General features: G+C 47.7%; 2 protein-coding genes across 4 annotated transcripts in view; one reads left to right on the top strand and one right to left on the bottom strand.

Moving 5' to 3' along the window:
- On the top strand, positions 1 to 5,697 carry GSG1 (germ cell associated 1). Its single transcript, XM_057491669.1, is given in 8 exon segments — positions 1 to 328; positions 1,519 to 1,561; positions 2,355 to 2,512; positions 3,148 to 3,204; positions 3,207 to 3,258; positions 5,233 to 5,425; positions 5,428 to 5,479; positions 5,482 to 5,697. Coding segments are annotated over 8 exon segments (927 nt in total). The 5' UTR covers positions 1 to 3; the 3' UTR covers positions 5,529 to 5,697.
- Positions 5,698 to 6,367: 670 nt separating this feature from the next.
- FAM234B (family with sequence similarity 234 member B) overlaps positions 6,368 to 22,862 on the bottom strand; it is a 35,587-nt gene continuing 19,092 nt past the window's right edge. For 2 of the 3 annotated variants that reach the window (XM_036909373.2, XM_036909393.2), the window contains exons 5-13: positions 21,829 to 21,959; positions 18,028 to 18,175; positions 17,541 to 17,679; positions 16,397 to 16,540; positions 16,142 to 16,223; positions 13,495 to 13,650; positions 11,130 to 11,247; positions 9,469 to 9,689; positions 6,368 to 8,944 (exon numbers count right to left, since the gene is read on the bottom strand). In XM_036909373.2, the coding sequence (XP_036765268.2) occupies positions 9,469 to 9,689; positions 11,130 to 11,247; positions 13,495 to 13,650; positions 16,142 to 16,223; positions 16,397 to 16,540; positions 17,541 to 17,679; positions 18,028 to 18,175; positions 21,829 to 21,959 (1,139 nt within the window). In that variant the 3' untranslated portion in view covers positions 6,368 to 8,944. The remainder of the gene's footprint in view (positions 8,945 to 9,468; positions 9,690 to 11,129; positions 11,248 to 13,494; positions 13,651 to 16,141; positions 16,224 to 16,396; positions 16,541 to 17,540; positions 17,680 to 18,027; positions 18,176 to 21,828; positions 21,960 to 22,862) is intronic. The other variant, XM_036909383.2, reaches the window with a different exon arrangement.

Genomic DNA, 22,862 nt, shown 5'->3' with positions numbered 1-22,862 from the left:
CAGATGGAGCACCCGAAGGGCTTCTCTGACCAACGGACAATTGTGTCTGCCATCCTCAGCGTGCTGTCACTCAACCTCCCCACAGCACCCCTGCTCAGAGACCACTGGCTTCTGGGCACACAGAAGGTGCCCAAGCCCCTGTGCGGGAAGGACCTGGCAACCAAGTGCCTTGATATTCCGATGCCCTCGGATGGGGATAGCACCAGCACATCATCCCAGGAGGTGGTGCAACATGGCAGCTGAGAGACTAGGAATGGCCACCTTTCCCCCCATACCTTCTGGAGGGGCATGTGGCTGTCCTGTGAGGAAATCATGGAAGAACCAGGTAGCCACCTCACCCCAGCTGCCTGAATTTTTCTCCCCAAGAGATCTTACACAGGCAAGAACTCGTGGGAAGTATATGGCATTCCCCCACACCCCAGGGGGCCCCGCCCCCAGGCTCGGCATCACTCCCCTCGGTGTTGTGTCTCTTCTCCATAGGACTCCCTTCTGATAAAAATCAAAAGTCCATCTGGCTTGTCTTCTCCAGATGTGCTGGTTTAAACTAGCATTACCTTTATAGGGTTTCTCTTAGACTTTTAACATTTTGAGAGTTTCCCTTTATTGAGCTAGCATTAGAGATGAATATTATAGGAAAAGCCCTGGCTGTGCCTAGCTGTGTCCTTATAGAACAGCTTCATTTCTACAGGCCTTGGTTTTCTCGTTTGCAAGATGAAAGGATCAGAGCAGATCACCTTTAAACCCCTTCCTCCCCTCGAAAAGCGTTTTCTTATTCCAAATACTATTGTTGCACTTTAAAAGGTAGGGGAACAGAAGCCCAAAGAGGGTAACTAGATCAGGTAAGGACGTCCTTAAAGAGCTGAAGACAGACCCTCTCTGGTCATCCTCTCCGCACATGTGGCAAAGTGGGTCCTGGGTCACACACAGTAGGTAATTTGCAGTCCTCAGCTTAGGAGCAGGTGCACTGAGGACACCCCTCCTTCCTGCCCAAAGCACTCAAAGGTCATCTGGTGGTGAAGTTTTTCTAAAGCCCAGAATCATGTACAATTTGTGATTGCTACTTCTTCCGATTTGGGCTAAGGGGAAAAGGAGATGTAATAGGAATATAAATGTGTGTGTATTTGTCCTGATATTTATTATTGTGCTACTTAGCACAGGTCCAAACCCAGTCTTAGAAACAAGTTGGAGCCATTCAGACCAGTGGTAGAGCACCAGCAATAGGCATTGCCTGACACTAGGATCATTCTCTTCCTAACGCGGGAAGCTGGACCGTTTCCCTGTGTGGGCACGCCCAGGGGAACATCTTCACGATCAGGAGTTGAGAGAGAAATTAATCTTGGATGACTCATGCCTCTGCGGCTCATTCCTCCACGCACTGTTTACTGCTTTCAGCGAGAGATCTATTACCTGCCTTCTGCATGCTGGGCAGGCGCGGTGTTTGGGGATGGGGATGGGCGAAGTTTGCAGCCTTTCTGAGGAAGCCGTCCATGCAGTCACACCTTACCTGTGTTCCAGCAGCAAGGTGCCGAAGTTCCATTGAACTCAAACCACCAACCGAGAGAGATGAGAAAGGACTGCTGGGATTTGCCACGGTGCAAGGCCCACGTCACCCCATTCTCCGACGTGGAGAGAAGCGGTTGAGGGAGAAGGCTCTCCTCCCACACCCTCCCTCGGGGCTTGTGGCAAGTAGGTGGGTTTGATAACACATTTGGTCACCACTGACTCGGGCCTCGAATCTAAACAGTTCTGTGATCTGCTTTTCCTCTGAGCCCCACGGGGTGACACACATTCCCTCCCGAGCTCTCATTCCTATACAGAAATGCCAAAAAAAAAGGAACAGCAGGGACAAAGAAAATTCACAGACCAAAAACCACCAACAGCTCTAAGCCACTCTTGTTGCCAAGTAACCATGTTGAAAATCTCAGGTTTTCCTTCCCCCACCTCCCCCCAATAATTTGTTTTGTAAAATAGAAGGGACTGAAGGAGAGAGGGGTAAGGAAAAGAAACAAAACTGCTTGTTCCAAAATGAGAGAAGGAACAAGAGAAGCAAAAGAATAAATAGCAAAGTTATGTCCCTGCAAGGCTTCACGAAAAGTGGGTGATTTCTTCTCCAGTCTCCTGAACGGTATTTACAGTCAATCACGTTTACTTGATAACACGGTGGGTACTGAGCAGAGAGAGCTGTGGGGGGTGATAACAGAGAACCCCCAGTTAAGGGATGCTCCTGGCTGGGCTCAGCTTTGTGTCCTTCCCCATTTCTCTCATGTCATGAGGCTGTTCACCTCTGACCTCCTCCTTCGGGTTTGTTGGGTTCTTTGGCTGTTCATGTGAGGGCTCTTCCTCCGGTTTCTGACAGAGACCCTGTGGTTATCGCTGGGAGCCCCGTTCGCGTACATTGGACTTGAATTCATCAGTTTCCTCCTGCTACTCACGGACCTCCTCCTGTTCACTGGGAACACAGGCTTCGGCCTCACACTGACCACCTTGGCCACTGTTTCCTCCATCTCGTCAGGCGAGCACTTCTGAAGTTGAAGAGGAGGGTGGGTGTCCTCCGGGCCTTTGAGGCACCAGCCGGAAGGCATGAGTCACTGTCCTGAGTGGGGAAAGAAGACCGTATGAAGAATGGACACTTAGGAGAGGCAGTACAAGTGTCTTTAAGTGGAAATAATGTGAAATTTTATATTAGGTCATTAGGTACTCTGCAAAATGATTTATCTCTAGGTTCTTTTTATTTGCACATTTTCTCAGTATGTGAAATGCAGTTGGTTTTCTTTTCAGTTGTGACATACACACAACTTTTTAAGACTGTTGGGGAAAGAGATGCATACAACAGCAAGCATGAAGTTCACGTTAGGGAAAAGGGTGGGAAGTAAGGAGGCAGCAGCCCCTAGGGCAGCCTTGACCCAGACACTTTTCCCATCACTCTAAACCTAAAGTATGGGACAACCCATTGCAAAGACAGGCCTTCAAGGAGAAGCCCCCATCACAGACTCGTCTCCCTGGAAATGCGGTGGCACAGGGATAACGGAGCACCTCGACATGGTCTGCACCTGGTGCACAATGAGGAGGCTGCTCCAAAATCATATTCCCTGTAGATGACAATGCCAGCCTTTCTCTGAGGGCGCTGGCCTCCTGTCCCCTCTGTAGGCCTTCTGGGAATGGTGGCCCATGTGATGTACTCACAAGTCTTCCAGGCAACTGCCAACTTGGTCCAGAAGACTGGAGGCCACATGCTTGGAATTATGGCTGGGCCTTCTAGTAAGTGCTTACCATCCCCTGAACCTTTCAGCCCCTTCTTCAGCCAACCTTCATTAGATTCTCGGCCCTCAACCAGATGCTTGCTCTGTGTCCTCCTGCCTTCTCTTCATCCCACATCCCAGGAGTCTCAGTCAAAGGACAGACCATCAGGCCACACCTGTTCTTTCCCCTGCTTCAGAGGAAGTACCAAGAGAATTCCTCTGGCTTGTCTGTCAGGATGTCTCACCATCCAGCTTCTCTGCTGTAGCAGTTGCTTCCCAGCCACATGTGTGCGCTGCTCCTGGGGAAATCATGAGACTGATTTAGTACGGCTTATGGAAATGATGCTCTGTATTTTATGTGTTTTATGATTCAAGGTATTGGAGGACAGAGAAATGGAGAGAATTCGCCTTGAAATTTGGATTCAATTCCATTCCCTTAGAATGGCTTACTTTTCTCCTATAATGAAGAGGGACTGCCTCCTACCTCCGTTCCTAATCTACTAAATGGTGCTAGATGTTAGAAATAAAACTTCCCTTACCATTCTCTAACCCTTAAAGAACTAAGGGGTCAGTCATTTTGGATTTCCCTTAGAGAAACCATAACAGATACATTCTAAGTAAGCTCCCCTTTCTCTCCTGAGGAACACTCGCTCTCCTTACTGAGTAGGTGCCAATTTGGTCTGACATCAACTGTCTGGGTAAGTGCTGTGTTCTCTAACAGTCTGAAAGGCATTGTGCTGGGCTGGAGTTTCCTTGCTAAAGGGGGCAGTAAGGAAACCTATATATGACTGTGATGAGATCAGATCCCCTTTTCTCAGGATGTAATATGTGCTATTTGATTCAGGGGTCTTTGGTCTACTCTACCAGCCACAGCATCTGTTGAGCTTACTCTCCAGACCCATATTTCTCACCTGTTGTCTCTCTTCTCAAGTCATTCTTGCCATTGCAATGGCAGTGCTCAGACAGCCAATCTCCCGTCTGCAGCCTCCCCAGCCTGAGTATTCAGTACGTCAGAGGCAACAGACAGGAACATGCAATGCCAGCCTGTGGCCGGGCTGTACCCACCACTGGACCTCATGGAACCCCTCACTTACCTCACACAACTTCTGGTTTCCTGGGCTTCCCAGAATCATGGGAAGATTTAGGGGGATTTAGAAAGTGTTTTGACTTTCCAAGTTTTTAAGAATGTGTTTGATATAGTTCCCTGGTATCTTTTTTGTTGAATCTATCATGCTTCTCTTGTCTCCAACCTCTCTTCCATCCATTATAAACTCCCGTAAGCTGAGAACCACATTGTTTTCATAAGTAAATCCCACTAGTGCAACCTCTAATACCTCCAGACTTGTAGAGACATTTCCTGAATGACTCCGAGGCTCAACTTTGTGACCCTAAGCCTGCTAAGCTTAAGCCGAGGGGGATGGAGGACGGAGGATCATTCCCCGAATCTGAGTGAAGGAAAATCTCAGGCAGTGTGTGTGTGTCAAGGGTACGGAGGGCCATAGTCCACGGGCTATGTTCACACCGCACAGCTGAGTGACGGGCCTACAGGAGTTTGGATTTTATACAGGGATAACTGCAGCTTGGGAAACAGGAGTCCCAAAAAACACCAGTGTGTGTGTTTATATATATATATATATATATATATATATATATATATATATATAAAATAGGCACAGCAGGTATAACACAGCATGACACCGAGAAACTATTCAGTTCAGGGAAACCGAATCCATTCACTCGTCTGATTTTACCACTGTTTGAGTCATTCTCTTTTCCTATGAAACATTCGGGCTGGGCCTTCCTAAGACGACCGCACTAAGTCCTCTCACCCAGCTCTTTGCCTGCACCACTGAGGAAGGTGGCACACTCGGCTCCTGAAATCCCTGACGGGCACCAGTCTCCTTTACTAACAGGAAGGGATTACGGTATTTTTCTTTCAACCCTGTAAGAATATCAGATTCTTACTGCCCGATTTTTCTGTGTTTGTCCCTAGCCTGGCCTGGGTTTCCCTCATTTGCTGCCTGCCATCGGCTGTCACTACCTTCAACATCCACACCAGGCTGGTGCCGGAGCTCAAGTGCAAGCACAGGAAGAGCTTCAGAGGAAACCCCAGCTGCCTATCACCCCACCAGCAGCTGTCCTGCCCAGCCCACCCCCGTGGATCCTGTGACCAGCTACACCAGTCCCCCCCAGTCAGCCTATCCAGTCTGTCTCTGACCGGGCTGACTTCTACTCAGAGCTACACAGAAGGGATTTCAGCAAGGCACCAGCCAGGGTCAAAAAGAGTAGGCGGCTGAGTCATCTGCAGAGAAGAACTGTGTTAGGAGTAAATGGGTTCGCAGAGCAGGATGAGCCCGACTTTACATGTTTGTTTGTTCTCAACATGGGCTGACACCAAACTCTGTCTCTTGTGCATGGTTTTTGGAGGTCATCTTAAAGGTTGTCCAAAGGGGTGTGTGCTGGGGTGCCATGGCTCCCTTTTCCTTTACTGCTCTGTCGGGTATCACCATCCCCGACCTCACACATTCAGAATTCCCTTCTCTCCCTTACTGATTGCTTGTTATGTGCCAGGATCTGGGCTAAGCAGTGGTGATGGAAAGAGAAGTAAAATACAGTGCCTGCCCTTCAGTGGTTTATCACTGTGGTCCTCTGCCTGGGACCTGGAGGCATGGAGGTGGGCAGGTCAGCAGTCAGGACTGTGGCTCAGCTGGCCACGGTGCACTGGGACTTTCCTCAAGTCACAGAACGGACAACGAGGCACTGGTGGGAGCTGTGACGTGGAGGACAGAGGTCCTCCACACTGCCTATCAGAGAGCCCTGCACCCACACTACAGGGGCCTAATGGAAGTCTGATTGCATATTATCCAAGATGCCACTGGGAGACTAGCACACATGAGCAGGCTCCTATGACCTGCAGGGACAGGTCTGCCAGAAACGGCCCAGGAGGCTACTCAGAGAGGACTATGCTTCCTCACTAGAGACCTGCAGGGAGACCTCCCTGGCCATCAGGCAGCGGCACACACACATTCCTCTCTGGATCTCCACCTTCTCATCCATCCACTGGCCCTTGCTTTTCTATAAAGAAAACAAACCATCCTTGATGCCAAAGAATGACAATGACACACTGCTGTGTTTCCCACATGGAGTTTTTATTCTGTAACAATTCACATTTGAAATAGTGCTTCCTGACAGCACCCCAGCTGGCCCTTCTTTCACGTGGGCAATAAGGACAGCAGTTCACATTCAGGGGGGTTGGTAGGGCCATGCCTCATGAGAAGGTGAGTACAGACCATCTCGGGGATGGGGAGAATGGTGTCCAGAGTAGAGGGGTTTGGAAGGGAAGGAAACAGGAGAGGTTTGGAGGAGGAAGACCCTTGCATTTGCAGACATCATCACTATTCCTAAATAGTGGTCATACAGGCTTTGTGGGCAACCCCATGCTGGGAGTGGGGGGAGAGAGGAGCACCTCCCATCTCATATGTCTGGTTGGGTGACTGCCTCGGAAGAGAAGGAAGTTTAGGGACACGTTTGACAGGAGACCAGCACCCACACCCGTCACGTGAAGCTTTGTCCATCTGCATTTACACCCTCTGCACTGGCTGCAAGAGGGAGAAGAAACCCCGAGCTTGCACCGTGTTTAGCAACGAGGGAGCAAACTTATCACCGTCCAAAAAATCTGCTAGGTCAGTGTGAAGAACGGAGGAACACCATGTTCTTCCGACTTCCTCTTATGTATGTTTCTGGGACTCACCCAGCATAAATACAGTCTTCTGCCCAAAACAACCCCCCCAGACCAGTTCCCCAGTAAACAACTTTGCATTTTACTCCTGCCTGAAGTGGCTGGCTTCCCAGAAAGGCTCAACCTGGAAGAGTACCAGGCTTAGACCTAGCTGGCTCAGCCCAGGCCACAGGACCACCACCCAAGTTGTAGGTGTTCAGGCGACTATAAATTAGTCCTTAGAATTCTCTACTAGACCCGACTAGACCCCAGGCTCTTCTGCCCATATAGATTCACTAGGAGTGAATCTGGAATCATCCCCGTACTCCTGGGGATCCTCGCGTTGTTCCCCAGGTTTACAATAAGCTGGACTCACACATGCCATCTGAAGTGTTCAAACCTAATTTGCTTGCAGGGCCTTGAAGCAGGGGGTTGACCAGAACCCGATGGGGCTGATCTGCAGGCAGCTGCTGCCGACCTTCTGTCATGTCATGATGCCTCCCAGTGGGCAACTGAGACACACAGACCCCTTTCAATCTGGGATCCCCAATTTTCTGTAATCTCTAACTTTTCTGGAATCCCTTTATTAACACAAACTAAGAAGATACAGGCTCAAGTAAAACCTGAGCTGTACTCACAGATGATCTTTTGAAATTATTCAATAAGAAAAGCAGTTCTCCCCCAGCTAATGTGGGATCTTCTGCTATATAAACAATGACCTAGAAGCTTAGGAGAGAACTTGATAGCAATAACACATTTATATAGCAGAAGGGAGAAGCAAGCACTGGAGATGATCCTAGAGAACTTAACCAGTTATAAAAGCTATAGTATTTACATAGGAATTTTCTCAAAAGACAATGCTTCAAAGGCTCTGCAAGGAAGGAGGTGAGCAGGGCAAAATGGCTGCATACCGGAATCAAGAAGTAAAGCCCAGAAACAGCTCTGCTCTCATGCGGGCAAAGCAGAAATATCCATGAAAAGGGGGGCAACAGGAGAGGCAGAAAGAAGGCCGCCCAGCAGGAGGGAAGCTGAAAGCAAAGCGGAGGTGAAGCTGGGTAAGGGAGTCGCCTCGGTCTTTCCTGACTCCGGCTGCCCTGCGCGTTGAGGCCGCCACTCACACGTAAGCCCTTGGAAGGTTCTGCAGTAAAAATGGCCGTGACGGGCAGAACGATCAAAACCACGGAACCCATGGGCCTTGGCAGCAGTGGGCCATGGACACCACTTGTTCCCTTTCTGATAGGAACATGGTTACTCTGTGGTCACTGCCTATGTAGAGATGGAAGGTATGAGAGGACAGGACACCTGAGACAAGAAAGAGAGGACAGTGCTGGGTGGCTGACTCAGTCTCCCCCTCTCAGGCTTTCTCACTGCTTCTGAGCTGGAAGAGGCCAAGGCAGAGGTGGGGAGAGAATAAGGACAGAAAGGAGTGGCCTCAAAAACAGAGGCAGGCGATCTGGACGTCTCAAATGACCCAACAAATCAGACGTATTCCAGAAGAATAAGAAACTGGGTCCCTGGAGCTTAGAACACATCTAGAAAATATTTCATCATGACACTAAAAAATATACGACGTGGCATAAGGCAAAACAAAACGTTCCAGTGAAGAACTTTCACTGGATTTCCCAGCTTAATTTTATAAATTAGACATACAAAAAAGTAAAACACTTCTCAGATTCACATTTCCAAACTGTCCACACAGAGTGCCAAGAGGGGGTCAATGCAGGGACCAGAAGGCAGGTAAGAGACCCCAGCCACCGGGGCTGTGCTGTCCAAGCACCTGAAGCGCCTTCCCACGTGCCGCAATCACACAGAGGTGGGGAAATGAGGTGGAGTCTTCCTTCTCTCCAAAGAACCGGCTTTACACTGACAGGAGAGAGTGGCCCTCTGTTCACTTCTTCTGAAACGGATAACTTCCATCGTCGACATCTAGGCGGAAACGTACATGGATCCATGACTCACTTCTTCATGGCAGAGAAGAGGAGGGAACCTAAAGGGCAGAAGAGTCCTCTTTTCCTGCCCTTCTGACTGGCCCCAACCCCCCAGTTCATAAGTGTCCCTCCAGAAAGGCACAGAGGCTTCACCTTTTGCCACGCTAAGCTCCTTGAACACTGAACTAGACCACACTGTTTGGGCAGGGCGGGGAGGAGCCCTCTGAGCACGGTGATGCTGTGCAGTGTGTAACTGCCACAAGCCCCGCACAACGTCAGCACAGCAGCTCCCACCCAGGAAATACCGGAAGGATCCACCCCCTCAGCCCCTAGGACGGAAACTATGCCTCTACATTTCCAAGGGTCCCCCCAGGGGAAGCAGTACCAGTTCCAGCTGAAAACAACTCCCTAACAGCCCTGAAGCACCTTTAGAAACAGCCTGGGTTCAAAGCAACTGTTTCTAAATTCTGAGCTACTCACGACAGCTCCCACTCTCCCTGCATCTAAAGAACAAAGTTGGACTAGGTAATCCTTGTTCTAAACCTCAGTAGTGACCAAATATTTCCTTTCAGAAGCCATTCACCTAATAGGGAGAATCAACAAACTTTATCCTAGAGAGGAATCTTCGCAGCTCCCCACGGCCAATTTTGGGGGTGGTGTCCTTTAGCTGGACCATCTGGCCCTCCATCAGTGCCCACCGGAGACTGAGCTTGCTGACCACCAGGGGTGCCAGACGGCCTTCGGAGCTTGGCCCTGTTCTCCTCGTAACATAAAAGGCATCTTTCCAGAGGTCGTTAATTCCAACTGAGGAAGGACAAAAAGAAGGGCAGTTAACAATAGAAACCTTTTGCTAACAAGAGATTGGTTTGCTTCAGCAACTAGATTCATTCATTATTTACTCCTTCATAAACTCAGACAAGAAGTTTCCTGAGCACCTAATAAATGCAAGGCCCTGAGCTAGGCAGACAGTGGGTGCACAGTGTGAATGACTAGAAGTCAGCAAAGCAGTCTTTGTACTTTTCCTTCTCCGAAGCTGCTTCTAAGACCCAACTCAGGAAATGAGAGGATTTGCCAATTATAGTGAGAGTTTGGTAGGAAAGTGACCACAGACTAGAAATTCTGGGAATTCCTAGGTTGCCAGGATATGGTCACATAAGCTATTTACCCAGCCAGTGTTCATTTTGCCTCATCTCTACAACAGGTGTCATCACAAAAATGGCCTAATTCTTAATTACGATTATTTAATGTGCACTGAATAATATTTCATGCTAGTATTGAAATACAGCTGGTTTAGATCCAATCCCAGGACTCTGCAAGCTGACACCGCCCCTCCCCGCCCCCCACCACACACAGAGCCAGGGGACAGGTGTGCATCTAGGTTCCAGATCAGCTGTTCTTCCCAGTGTATCCCAATAAGCTGAGAAGCACAAACACTAGCTTCAACTTCAAAGCAAATGAGTCTGTAAGTAGAGAGCAAGTGTTTGAATGGCAAAAGAATATGGGAGGAAGTGGCTGTGTAGTCTTCCTTTTCCAGGAACAGCAGATGCCCTGAGGTCAGGGGGAGGCAAGAGCTCGGAGTGGGGACGGTCAGATGCTTCCAGACTCAGCAGGGCACAGTGGCTGAGCTCCCAGAGCTTTCCTTTCCTGAACTGTAGATCCATAGTATATGATTCAAATTTTGCTATACAAAATTATTTAGGTACAAGTGTAAAGTAGAATACTTCCCAAATGTCAGCTGTGGTGAGGAGTTTTTCTCCTGGCTGCCATTTCTGTGAAATGGGCATATTTACTTTTACTGTTCAGAAGAAAGTCCACTGATATTAAACCAATGCTGGAATAAACAGCCTTTCTCCATCATATCCCTCACAGTAATTCCAAGTTCAAAGCAACTAGAGAGTCAAAAAACGAGTTTTATCTGTAAGCACAGCACCTGGCACAGTGCCTGGCATATAGCTGATGCTCAACTAGTATCCACTGAATGAGTGGCTGCACGAATCATTACCATCTTGGGAGCGGTCAGAAATGGGCCATGCTTCCCCCTCAGGGTCCTCACTCTGTGGGCCTCACTCCCTCCCCAGAGGGGGCACTCAGGCCACGGCCCGGGCACACGGACACCAGGAAAAAAGCACAGGAGCGGCTCAGCACACACCCTTCCCTCGACAGGACAAGGGCGTCCTGACGCACAGCCAGTACAGCCTCTCCCTTCGTCTGTGTCCACGGTCCCCCACGGTCACCAGGACTTACCTTCTGAGGCTGTGACTGTGCCCGTGGCATTGGCCAGATCCAGAAGGATCGAGGGGAACGCAGGATGCAGGAGGTACAGGTGGTGAAGGCTGCGTGGCTCGGGGCCCAGGATGATGTCCTGACCATGAGAAGCCAAGAGGAGGAGCAGAGGTCAGTCTACAAGCCCACACACGATGGCCCTCGGATGAAGAGGGCGGAGGACACAGAGGTGACAGCTGATTCCTCCCAGATACTGAGACATGACCCCAGTGACAAGGACATGTTTGAGAGAAATTCCCATACACAGGAGACATAGTTCAAAGAGCTCAAAACACTGACTAATCACTAACTTTTTAAAACCATTACAGGTACAAAATGGTTTTTCCATTATAAGCAAAAAAAGAAAAAAAGGGAAGAAAAAATTGTGCGTGCCTTGGGGAGCCATCTGACGTGAGCCCTCCCAGCCTCTGCCCCGGGGGTCTTGGAACACTGGCCCACCCGCGCAGGAGCTGGGCTCCGTGGAGTCAGAATCTAGGCATGAAAACAGCAAGCCAGACAGTTCCTCTCCCTGGCTATTAAAGCCAACTGCAAGTATTGGGCTAAAATTACAAAAAGCTTACCAGTTCATGGCATAAAGAACATTGACGAGACGGGCAAATCACTAACTATACAACAAAAATCCCTGGGCCTAGGCGCCGGTCCCCAAAGTCCTCGCAGCAGCCGGGCAGCACACGGCAGCTTCCCCTGCCACCCCTCGGAGGGCTCAGCACACACACGTGGGGCCCCACGGTCCTTAAAGCGCAGAAACTCCACCTGCTAGTAAACGGCTGCTCTGCCAGCTGCCGAGTCTGCCCCTCCGCCGCCGGGACTGTCTTGGGGGGGAGACGGAAGCCCGGAGGGGGGTCACTCCTCCTTCCCTAATCTTAGCACAGGAGGCAGCCCCCTAAGGAGGAGAAACACGGGCGGGAAGCCCGCAGCCTCACTCCCACCACATGCCCACAATGCGGAAGAGGGCATTTTCCACACACCTTCAGGGCCAGGCATGAGGGGACGGCCCTCTAGTTCAGCTAACATGGCAAGAAAACAGCCAAACTCCTTCCCCAGGGCCTGCGGAGCCCCAGGTCTTCCACCATTTAACCACCACCTTTTGTAGCCTTCCCCTGCAATGTTTACCGCCCACCCCCTGCTTCAGCAATGTCTGCTTGTTACCTACACACACACTTCATTTCACCCTTTGCCAATCCTAGTTCCCCTTGGACGGTCTGACTCTCCTCTTCGGCCCATTTCCACACAGTAAAACCCTTCTCATCCTTAGGTCCCCAACTTGAATACCCCCCTTTCATGAAAAGCTCCCTAACTGCCCCCACAAAATTAATATCCCCCTCCTTGGGTGCTTCCATCTAAACTTCTTATGTGTACTTGTATTATAGCATTTGTAACATGCCTTTGTTTTGTGGTTATAGTCACTTACATTTGAGAGTCATCTGGTCCAATCTCCCCATTTCATTAAATGAGGAAACCGGGAAGTTAAAATGTTAGGTAAATTGCCTACAGTCACATGTTAGGGCATGGCAGAATTAGGGCTATAATCCCACTTTTAAGTAACTCTGATCTTCAACATGAGGGAATATATTGGCACCTTTATTAACGGGTAAAGAGCACAAGGCTCCGAAAGGTTCAGTGACTTGTCAGAGAGCCAGCACTGTTTCCAGGTTATCCTTAGGTCCCTACAGAGAACACAGGTGCCTGGCACATAGTAGGTGCTGGTCAAGGTGTGTTAACTGAACTAAATCAGGACGGGTCTTACCAAAAACTCTTGGGGAACTACTATAGGTGGCACCCTGCCTCATCAACCACCCCCAGAAAACCCCAGAACGGCACTTACGACTGTAACACCTGCCTTCTTTGCATCGGACCTGCTCTCCCATCATTCCCCCAGGGGCTCTCAGCTTCAGCCTGGCCACCGTCCTCCCACTGCGTGGCTGTCTCGTCCCCTCACCCATGCCGCAGGCCCGCTTTACTCACTGGGAGCCCAGCCTCACCCTCCCTGGGCCCTCCCTGCCAGTCACAATTATTTCTCCCCAACAACTGTGGCACCTGTGAATCACCTGCAAATCTGTAAATCTTATGAAGACTTTTCACCCTTTATCTAGCCTCCCTGCCAGGAGCCAGGAGCCAGGGGCTGTTGTCAGCTTTAGCCACTGGCAGGGTGGCATAGCTCAGGAGGGAGCAGGCCCCCACTCTGCCCACTCACACGTGGCTTCTTCCTCCCCACAACCACCTGCAGGTATGACTGGTCTCATCATGCCCCCACACCCAGTTGGCCCCACAGAGCAGCTGCCATCTCACAGAGTGACAAAGGGACCCCCTCCCCAGGCTCACTCACGGAATGGAGAGATGCAGGGGACAGCCCTTCAGCCCAGAAGAGGAAGACAGACTTCTGGTCCGACGTGACTGCTGAGGTGGCTGGTGTTTCCTTCATGTGACATGGAACACTGTGACTCCAAGTGACTGAGCCAGAGTCCCCGTCCACCACCACCACCTGCAGCAGAGAGAAGACAGTGAGCAGCCTGTCCTCAAGAAGGCAGCAGGCCGAGGAAATGCACACACAGGAGCAAAAAACAAACAAAACCCAGATATTCAAGTAACACGCAGACAACAGGTTGGCTTATCAGATGTGACCAAGCTTGGTGTTCAGAGAACATTAAATAACATCTAGGCACCAGGACCCGACTTTCTGCAGCCTCATTCTCATTCCACAGACTTTAAAGGACCAGAGAACCTTCAGTAAGGGGACGTCCTCAATCCTCCAGCCCACCTCTCAGTTTACAGATGAGAAACGCAGGCTGAGACAGGAAGTGACTTTATTCAGTGTTATGACCGCCCTCGGACACAGGGCAGCCATTCCAAGCGCTGCTGAGATAAGATGCCAACAGCAGCGCCTGATGTGCACCCCACTCATGCACCCCCTGCCCCTGCCAGCTCGGGACGCAGCGACGGCCCAGGGAACAGTGATGAACTGGGTGCTCTGCCCTGTGTGCTGTGCTCCGGCTTTCTGTTCCACTCTACTGGGGTCCTGGCATATGTCGCTCAGCCATGGGGTCATCTCAGATTTAAAGGGTCACAGTCCAAACAAGCAAAAAAATTAATTAAGAGGAAATACACTCCTTATTGCATCTCTCAGAGGATAACTAGAGGGACTGAATCCATAAGCCCCGGGGGCACGTCTCTCTCCTTTTCACCACAAATACCTCAAACCTCACAGTTCTGGAGCTTCTTGTTCACCAAAATCCCCAAGTAGCTGCCCCCTCCCTGGGGTCCCCCAGGGCGTCTGCTCTCCAGGGAGTGGAAGAACTGCCCCTCTGCACAGCCTGCTCTCCGGGCCCCTGGGGTCCTGCCCCTCTCTGCTCAGGCTCAGACTCTGCCTCATGGAAGGACTCGGAACCGCGTGCAGAGACCAGCTCCTCCGTGAGCAGAGCTGGAATCAGGCTAGCAGTGCCCGCTTCCTTCGGCAGTCTTGGGAGAAAAGAAGTCTAGAGACAATGAGCTAAAAAACGTCATCCAGTCATACAGACTATTGCACTTAACTGTCACGATGACCCTATGAAGGGAGGCAGCAGGATTATTCCTGTTTTATAGATGCAGAAACTGCAGCGAGGTGAGATTATGCAATTCACCCAAGGTCACCAAAAAATACCGGACAGGACTAAAACCCTGGTCTGAACCCTTAGCACCTCATCGCATCTCTTAGATCGCAACCCCTATCTACCCTTCTCCCTTAATCCTGCTAGGAATGCCAATGAAAACTCCAATCCCCATCTGAAATTCCTCAGAATACAATCAGAATTGCTTCTTCCCTGCACAGCACTGCCAGGAGACCCTCCCTGCAGTGATGCGGCACTCGTGGGATCTGTCCTCAGCTCATAACCAAGTAACACCTTGTCCAAATCCGGCACCCCTGCTCTCAGAGCCCTCTGCAGGCTGGCCTCTGGCGGGAATGCCCTAAGCCCATGATATAACTACCCAGCAACCTCTTCTCTGCTCTCGCCATTCTGCGTATCAACTCCTGACCAACAGGAAGCACCTCCTGACTCCCTACGCCACCTGCTCCCACCTCGCCATGGCACTGGGTGAGCCTCATGCAGCCCTTCACAGGACGTGGTAAAGCTGCACACTGACAGGAACCCCAATGACCAGGAACTACACAGGGCAGAGGCCTTGCCTCCGTTAACGCCATGTCTCCACAGATGCCACCCATCAGAGGTGATGATTAAGTGTTGACTTTGTGCCCAGGGAACAGTGGGCAATATATAAATACATATTTTATAATGGTGATAAACCAAAAAGCTAGGTCAATTATACAAAATAAATTTGAAAAACTGTAATTCTGCCTTTAATGTTATAGGAATAAAACCCATCTATCCCACCACTATATCCTCACCATATGCAGCCTCACATAAAATCAGAAAGACTTAATTGGTTCCTTTGGAACATGCTGTACTGTTGTCTCTGGGCCCGGTCCTGGTGCTCCTGACCTGGCCTGCCTTCCCCTCCACTCCTCCTCAAGGGTATACAATCCAGCTTCCAAGGCCCTGCTCATCTCTCCCTCCTTTATAAAGTCTTCCATAAAAACCCAGCCTCTCCAGATATCCTGCCTTCTCTGAAATCTTAGCAATATATGTACTGAAGTATTAAATTTATTTATGCCTGCCTTTTCCCATCAAGAGACTTCTGAAGCTTTCTGCTGCCTAACTGTAAGTTAGGAATCCAGAAGGAACTCCCATACAGTTCAGCACTAGAATCGACAGCTATAAAATGCATTTTATATAGCTATAGCTAGATAGTACTTTAGGGCTGTAGATTTTAGTGCTGAAGTGTGAGTTTTCATTGTCTCCACTCAGCTAGACTTCAAGTTCGTTGAAGGAAGGGACCATATTTTAGGTACTTTTCCTTTCTCACCGTGCCTAGCACAGGGCTACGTACAAAGTATATACTTCACATATGTTCTGAGTGATTTGAGCACCAAAGTTTACCTTTTTCATCCCAATGCCATCCTGTATCTGCAGAAGAAAGTCTAACGTCTGATCATCCGTGAAATACCCAGGAGTAGGCTGGCTGCAGGTGAGAACACACAAGTGATTGATCGTGAATAGGCAAAAGGGGAAAACAAGGATCTCTTTCCTCCCTTCTCTTGCACTAGCCCCAGATATCAAGCAACTGCCCTGGACAATTTTTAAACATGGGAAAGTGGATCAAACCAGCAAACATAGGAGGAGGACACTGCAAACCTGCGCAGGCCTTGAAGGCTCAACGTCCAGGAAGGTGTAAGATTTTGCCCCCGGAGCAGGACGAGGCCTTGTCTGGTTGTAATCAGGAGATTGCTGCAGTTGGAATCCGGTGCCCTCACCATCTGGAGCAGTTCAACACCATCGCTGAATTAGACAAGATCCCAACATTTAGTCTCTGGCTTTAGTGAGATTCCTGACCCACTTATTTTGGCTTTTTCTCTCAGTGTACATGCTTGTATATACTCTTGTATTCATCTCCCACTGTTATCTTACTGAGTGGGGCACTCTGTCACCCCAATTAAATCTCATTGCTTTGACCTTTAGAGACCAAGGGTCCCTAGAAAATCGATGTGTTTGTGAGAAGTGCTGCAGAGCCATGCCCCTCACACTGGATACTCTGGGGAGGATAAAACAGCCAAGGACAATGGAAAGGCAGGTGGAGTTCTGGACAGGAGGCTTGCAGTTGTCACGAAGCTTGGATAGCAAGTCATGGTACACACTTTGTCAGATCATTTCTTTCTTTGTACAACAGGTGTTAACAAATTCTGTAAAACATCTGCCAAATTCACTGAATCAATATGGTACTCCTAAGAAAATGCTAGAAAATTGAAACTTTAGATGGAAAAGCATAAAGATAATTACTACTCAGGCTTGGTGTTAAATGGATAAAATCTACTGCATATGACAAACTACATGATTTAAGTTAAAAAAAATAAAACAATAATAAAAAGATTCCACGGATGCTATCTCTGCTTTTGCAAAAATGAATCTTCAACTAAGAAAAATACAGGAAAAGAAAAGGGCAGATACTTCAGCAGTTTTACAAGCAGCTATTTAAAATGAATCTGTCTCCTTACTGGAAGATTTCCCCATCTCACTCTGCTCTGACTCACAACACTACACATACACCTTTCTTTGCAACCTAGGTGCAAAGTGATGGTGACACAATCAGGGTCACCAACACATTATATTATGAAGAGAAGAACATTTCTAATGCACGATAACCAGATCAGAAGGTGGCACATTAAGGCTAGCACTGTTTACTCCCAAACCTCTGCCCACATTTTCACCGGCCCAATCAAACTTAAGAGACATGTGAGATCTCACAAGATCTCCTAGTGACAATGTCAGGTGTCTGCCCTACCTGTAAATGTCAATGAGCTCAGACAGGTTGATGGGTCTTCGCTTTTCCCATTCTGGCTCTTCTATCTGCAGAGAAGGTGGTGAGCCTCGATTTTGGGCCTGAACAAAAATGTCCCGCAGGGCAACAGCTTGGATATTTCCTAGCACCACAGGAAGAACCAACACTGAGAAGCTGAATTTATGAGAATGCTCCCAGGGCAAGGATCTGAGGGAGAGACAGAGTCTGGGCAGGTGGGTCTCACAGAGCCCACCCAGACTGATCCAACGTGGAGGGCATGCAGAAGTGATTAAGCATCTTCTCCTTGGAGAGAGCGGCAAGGGAAAAGCAGCCATGACCTGCAGTAGGTGGGGGAGAGTGAGAGGCCCCTGCAGTCGGAGCTGATGAACAGGCAGAGTCAGCAACTCCTGAGCTTTCACCCTGCCTCCCAAGGGAGGCCTAACCCATATGCCAATGGGGAGCAGGAGCAAGTACCAGCCTTGCTTCTTACCAAAGCCAAACAGGATGTAGACAGCCCCATTTGTGGTGACATAAGCCTGAGGACCAATCAGATTCCCCACTCCCAGGATGTTGTACTTCACAGGTCGGCCAACTGGACTTCCTGTCTGGCCAGACACCAGCAGAAAGCACAGATCCGGCTGAAGAAGTGAAAGAAGGGGGTCAAGTCAACAGCAGCCCTATCGTTTCCTAATCAGCTTCTCTCATTAGCTAAGGGTTCAGAACACGTCCCACAGATGAAAAGCAAAGCCAAACATGCTTCACTTTATTTCCCTGGAGGTAAGAAAGTGAGGCACATGTCCCATTCCTTCGTTAGGTATGTGCGAACGGAATCTTCATTGGTAGCTCAGGCAATTTCTGAAGCACAGTTGTTGCTGATGGACATTCAGAGGCACAGAATTCTAGCCTCAGACCTCCAGCCCTGGGGTCTCTACTCTCATACCCAGAAATCCCCAGTAATATTCGGTCCCAACTAGAATCAGTGCAGGCAGTGCTCTCCCATCATTACATGATACGTCTGGCCTGCCCACCAGCAAACCAGAGGGTGGCAAACTTTTCCTAGGGAGGACCAATTGGTAAATATGTTAGGTTTTTGGTGAGTCATGGTTTCTGTAGCAACTACTCTACCACTATAGTGTGAAAGCTAGATAATACATAAATGAATAGACATGACTGCATTCCAATAAAACTTTATCTACAAAAACAAGGAGTGGGCTAAATTTGGCCTACAGGCCATAGTTTACTGACCCTTGTTCTAGAGGACTTTCTTTCAGTGTAAAGTCAGTGGTTAGGAAATATGAGGATTGTATCAATATCTTGATTTAAGTAAAGCCTTTGATAAATTTTATCATGAATTCTTATGGGCAAAATAAAGAGATGTGGCTTTCAGAGTACTCAGAGAAAGAGCCAATGCCAGTACAGAGAGGGGTTTCTGGTGGAATGTCACAGCACTCTGCTATTGTCCTATTCCTATTAATCATTCTTATCAAAGACTTGAATGGATAGAATTCAAGCTGACCACAGAGCTGAAAGGCATAGCTAATATGCTATGGGACAAACTCAAAATTTTATAGTCTTAGGCTGGAAGATGGGCCAAAATCTGGAAGAAGAAATCATACCATTAATTAATTGATTGAAAGATGTGGGTTATTTAACTGATTATACACAAAAACCAAATCTTAGAAAGTCTCTCACCATCTCTGGTGCATTAATAGAAATACAGAATCTATATCAAAAGAAGTAACGATTTCCTTATACTAATAAAACTGGTTATATTACAAATAGAATACTATTTTCAGATATGGGTACCACACTTTAAAAAAGATATGGGTAAACTGGAGTACAAAAAGAAAGAAATCAAGCAAGAGAGGGCTCTAGACTTCATGCAGCATGAGGAACAATATGAGAAATTGGGGATATTTATCCCTGAGGGTAGCAGGCTCAGAGGGACAAGGCTGAAGGCTCAAGGGCTTTTGTGAAGAAAGAAGATTAGAGCAGGCTCAGAGGGACAAGGCTGAAGGCTCAAGGGCTTTTGTGAAGAAAGAAGATTAGATTCATTCAGAGTTGCTCTGTGGGACTGATGCTGAAACTATGAGCAGAAGCTATGAGAAGGTACATTTTCCACCAATATGACAGAATTTTCTAGACCTAACCAAAAATGAAATGGACTGCCTCACAAATAAGTTACATTCCCACTCACCTGGGTGCTCAAGGAGAGTATGGTGCCAAGGGTCTGGAATGTATCAGAGATTGCAGCGTGGTGTGCGTGGGTCCACCACATGGCTTGTAAGGTCCCTTCCCAGTAGGGCACTAGACCAGGTCAGTTCAAAACCCAAACCAGGTCCAGTGTCCCAAGCTGGGACTTCACTCTAAACCCAGAGCTAAGAACGCAGTCACTCTGTCACAGACCCAGTGTGTCTCACTCCTTATAAAGAGAGAAGCTTCTGTATCAGTAGCTTAGAGTAAACAAGTTCCTCAGCTTCTTTGTCGGGGGTACAGAGGTCAAAAGAGGTCAATGTAAGATGCTCTATACCATCACTTTGCCAAGATTTTTCTAGTACCCTCTATCACCTTTCAGGCAGAATGGAGACTATTCCATATCTGCACGCTGTTATACAAATGATTAAATTCTTTGGGGCAAGTTGGGCAATACACTATTTTTTTGTTTGTTTTTAAATAGAGACAAATTTTTTTAAAAAGGCACAGAGAGGGGTAGACAAGAAGCCAGTGGCTCTACTGGAGGGCTCCTCACTATGAGGGTCCCTAAAGGCCTGAACCCTGATCCCACCAACCACGCTGCCTCATAAGATGGGGGGTATTTAAGGCCAAAAATTTTAAACTTTCTCAGGCTATATAAACATGTTCAATGTCTTGCTATGCACATCTTTTAATCAATTAATTAATGGTATGATTTCTTCTTCCAGATTTGGCCCATCTTCCAGCCTGAGACTTTATAAAATGTTGAGTTTGTCCCATAGCATAATTCCATTAAAAAAAAAACTACTCATATTTTCAGTTTAAGGACCTTCAGAGAATCACTTACTCATGGACTGAAATTTCATTGAAATTTTCCCTAGACCACTGGTCTGTTCAATTACAATAATTAGGATAAAAGAGATTATGTGAATAATTTCTGAGTTTTTGGTTCAACATACTTTGAGACCAACTGGCTAGTTGAGGAAAAACTAACAGGAAGTACCTTCAAAACTGACTAGGCTTCAAAAATTACCTCCGTATCTATCTTCCTTCCGCTCATCTCACAAAGTGTCACCTGGCATGGTAGAGCGGTGCTCTTCAAAACCGGTGATGGCTGAGCAGTCTGAGAAGTGTATGGTGTTCTTGGCAGAAAACCATAAAACACTGATAGACTTCATTCTATTCTAAGCATTGCTACTTGCAGATTCTGTTAACTCTACGCCATATATGCATTACAAAAATCACAACAGCAGACACATGGACTCTTAAAATTAAAACAAGCTATCAAATGAAGCAAAATGAGCTAGAGCCACATTCTTCTGCAAATACTCTTTGCTGGTGGTTCAACTCTTTTATCCAGAAGCATTTCCTGGCAGGTCCACCTTGGGGCATCTGAGAAAAAGTCTTAGACTTTGACATGAGCTCAGGAAAAAGCTTCAGAATAAAAACTTAAAATTGAGATTAATTCTGTTCATGAATGTGTTCTCTATTATTTCACCTGTTCACAGACTAACTTGCTCCAGTGCACTGGAGCTCCAGCGACGCACAATTGAGGCAGAAAACTTCAGGATCACCGTCCTCGGGTCAACGTCCGCATGGTCTCAGCGGAACTGCCGACTCTCACATCTTTGCTCACTGTTTTCTCCTGTCTGACTTATATTTTTCCTATGTATATGTTACTAACTTTCTGTCTTTCTGTTTTATAGTTGAAATGAAAATTAAATCTATAATATAATCTACAAAATGTACACATGGTAAATAAAAATTAGGCACTACTCTCGGCACTTCAAATACATTAGTTCCAACTCCCCTAGGATCCTGCAAGTAGATACAACATTCCCCTTTTACATACAAAGAAACCAGGGCTTGCATAGTTTCCCGGGGCTCATAGTGCAGGAATCCAAAGCGCCACTGTGACAGTCAATGGAACCGTAATGAGATGGCCAGGAAAGTGGGGTCATCATGGTTATTTAGTCTCACAGAACTTATTTAAACCTAAGCCCTTGAATAAGCCTTCATATTTCAAGCAGCATTTATATTAACAATCCTAGGAACTGACTAGAGTTGAAGCATTCACTATAAGAAAAGGACCATTTACCTGCAGTTCCCCAATAGCCAGAACAACAAGATCTCTGACGCCGTCTTCATCCAAGTCTGGCAGCACCAGCCCCGGGGCAGCCAGTGTACCGTTGGATAAATAGTTTGGGTTTAAAGTCCAAATGATTTTCCCTGGAAAAGGACAAATAAGCTGACCACATTACGGTTTTCTGCCTCTTGTAAAGGCAGATGCCACGCTCCCAGGCCAGAAAAGAGAAACTCGATGGGCTGAACAACAGGTGGCAACTCTCACTTATTTTTTTTTCTTTAGTTTTTATCACACGGGGGAGGAAGGGAGCAGGGAGGGTGAGCTGAAACCCTGAAGGATCTGCTAACAAACCTGTGCAATAACTTTACAGCTAGATTTTTAGGTAAAATGAAAGTACTAAGTCTCTCTAAGAAAGAGGGGTCCAAAAGTCCTCTCGTCTCTCTGTGATCTGATTAGAACAACCATTGATACAACTCTTTAAGAACTACCCAGGGCAAGCCAACCAGACAACCAACTCTTTCTCCTTCTACTGTATGTTCACACGAGTGAAGAAATCAAAGGAAGTTTTCAATATGACTTCCACTATAGAGTTAACTCAGACTCAAATTTTTTTCATCAGAAGTAACCCACTACCAAACTCCAACCTACAAAACTGGAAAGGATGCTATTTATTCAGCTTCACTCAACTCCGAGGTGTTAGCAAGTACATTGGCAATAAACACCTGGTTCTGAAGGAGCCTTCCTTATATCTGATTCCTTCCATTCCTCTTGTCATGTATACTTGAAGCTAAAAGTCCAAATCAACATGCCTCAACAAACCTTAGCTTTTCCCTGACATGGTTTTAAGTAGTTAAGCCCAAGTTTACACACAGACCCATATACACCAAATATGAAGAAACAAAGCTCAGCTGTCTTTTGTACATGGAACAGAGTAGGCAGACTATTTGGAAACCAAAAACCTCAGGGTAGTTTCTGTTTGGGTATTTCAGTTTAGCCCCATCCTAACCCCAGACAGGTTTAACTGTGGATCTATTACTCAATCTATT

The sequence above is a fragment of the Manis pentadactyla genome, chromosome 14 (assembly GCF_030020395.1).
Source record: "Manis pentadactyla isolate mManPen7 chromosome 14, mManPen7.hap1, whole genome shotgun sequence".
Lineage (NCBI taxonomy): Eukaryota > Metazoa > Chordata > Mammalia > Pholidota > Manidae > Manis > Manis pentadactyla.
The sequence above is the reverse complement of the archived record's forward strand: the minus strand, read 5'-3'. Positions and strand labels throughout refer to the sequence as shown.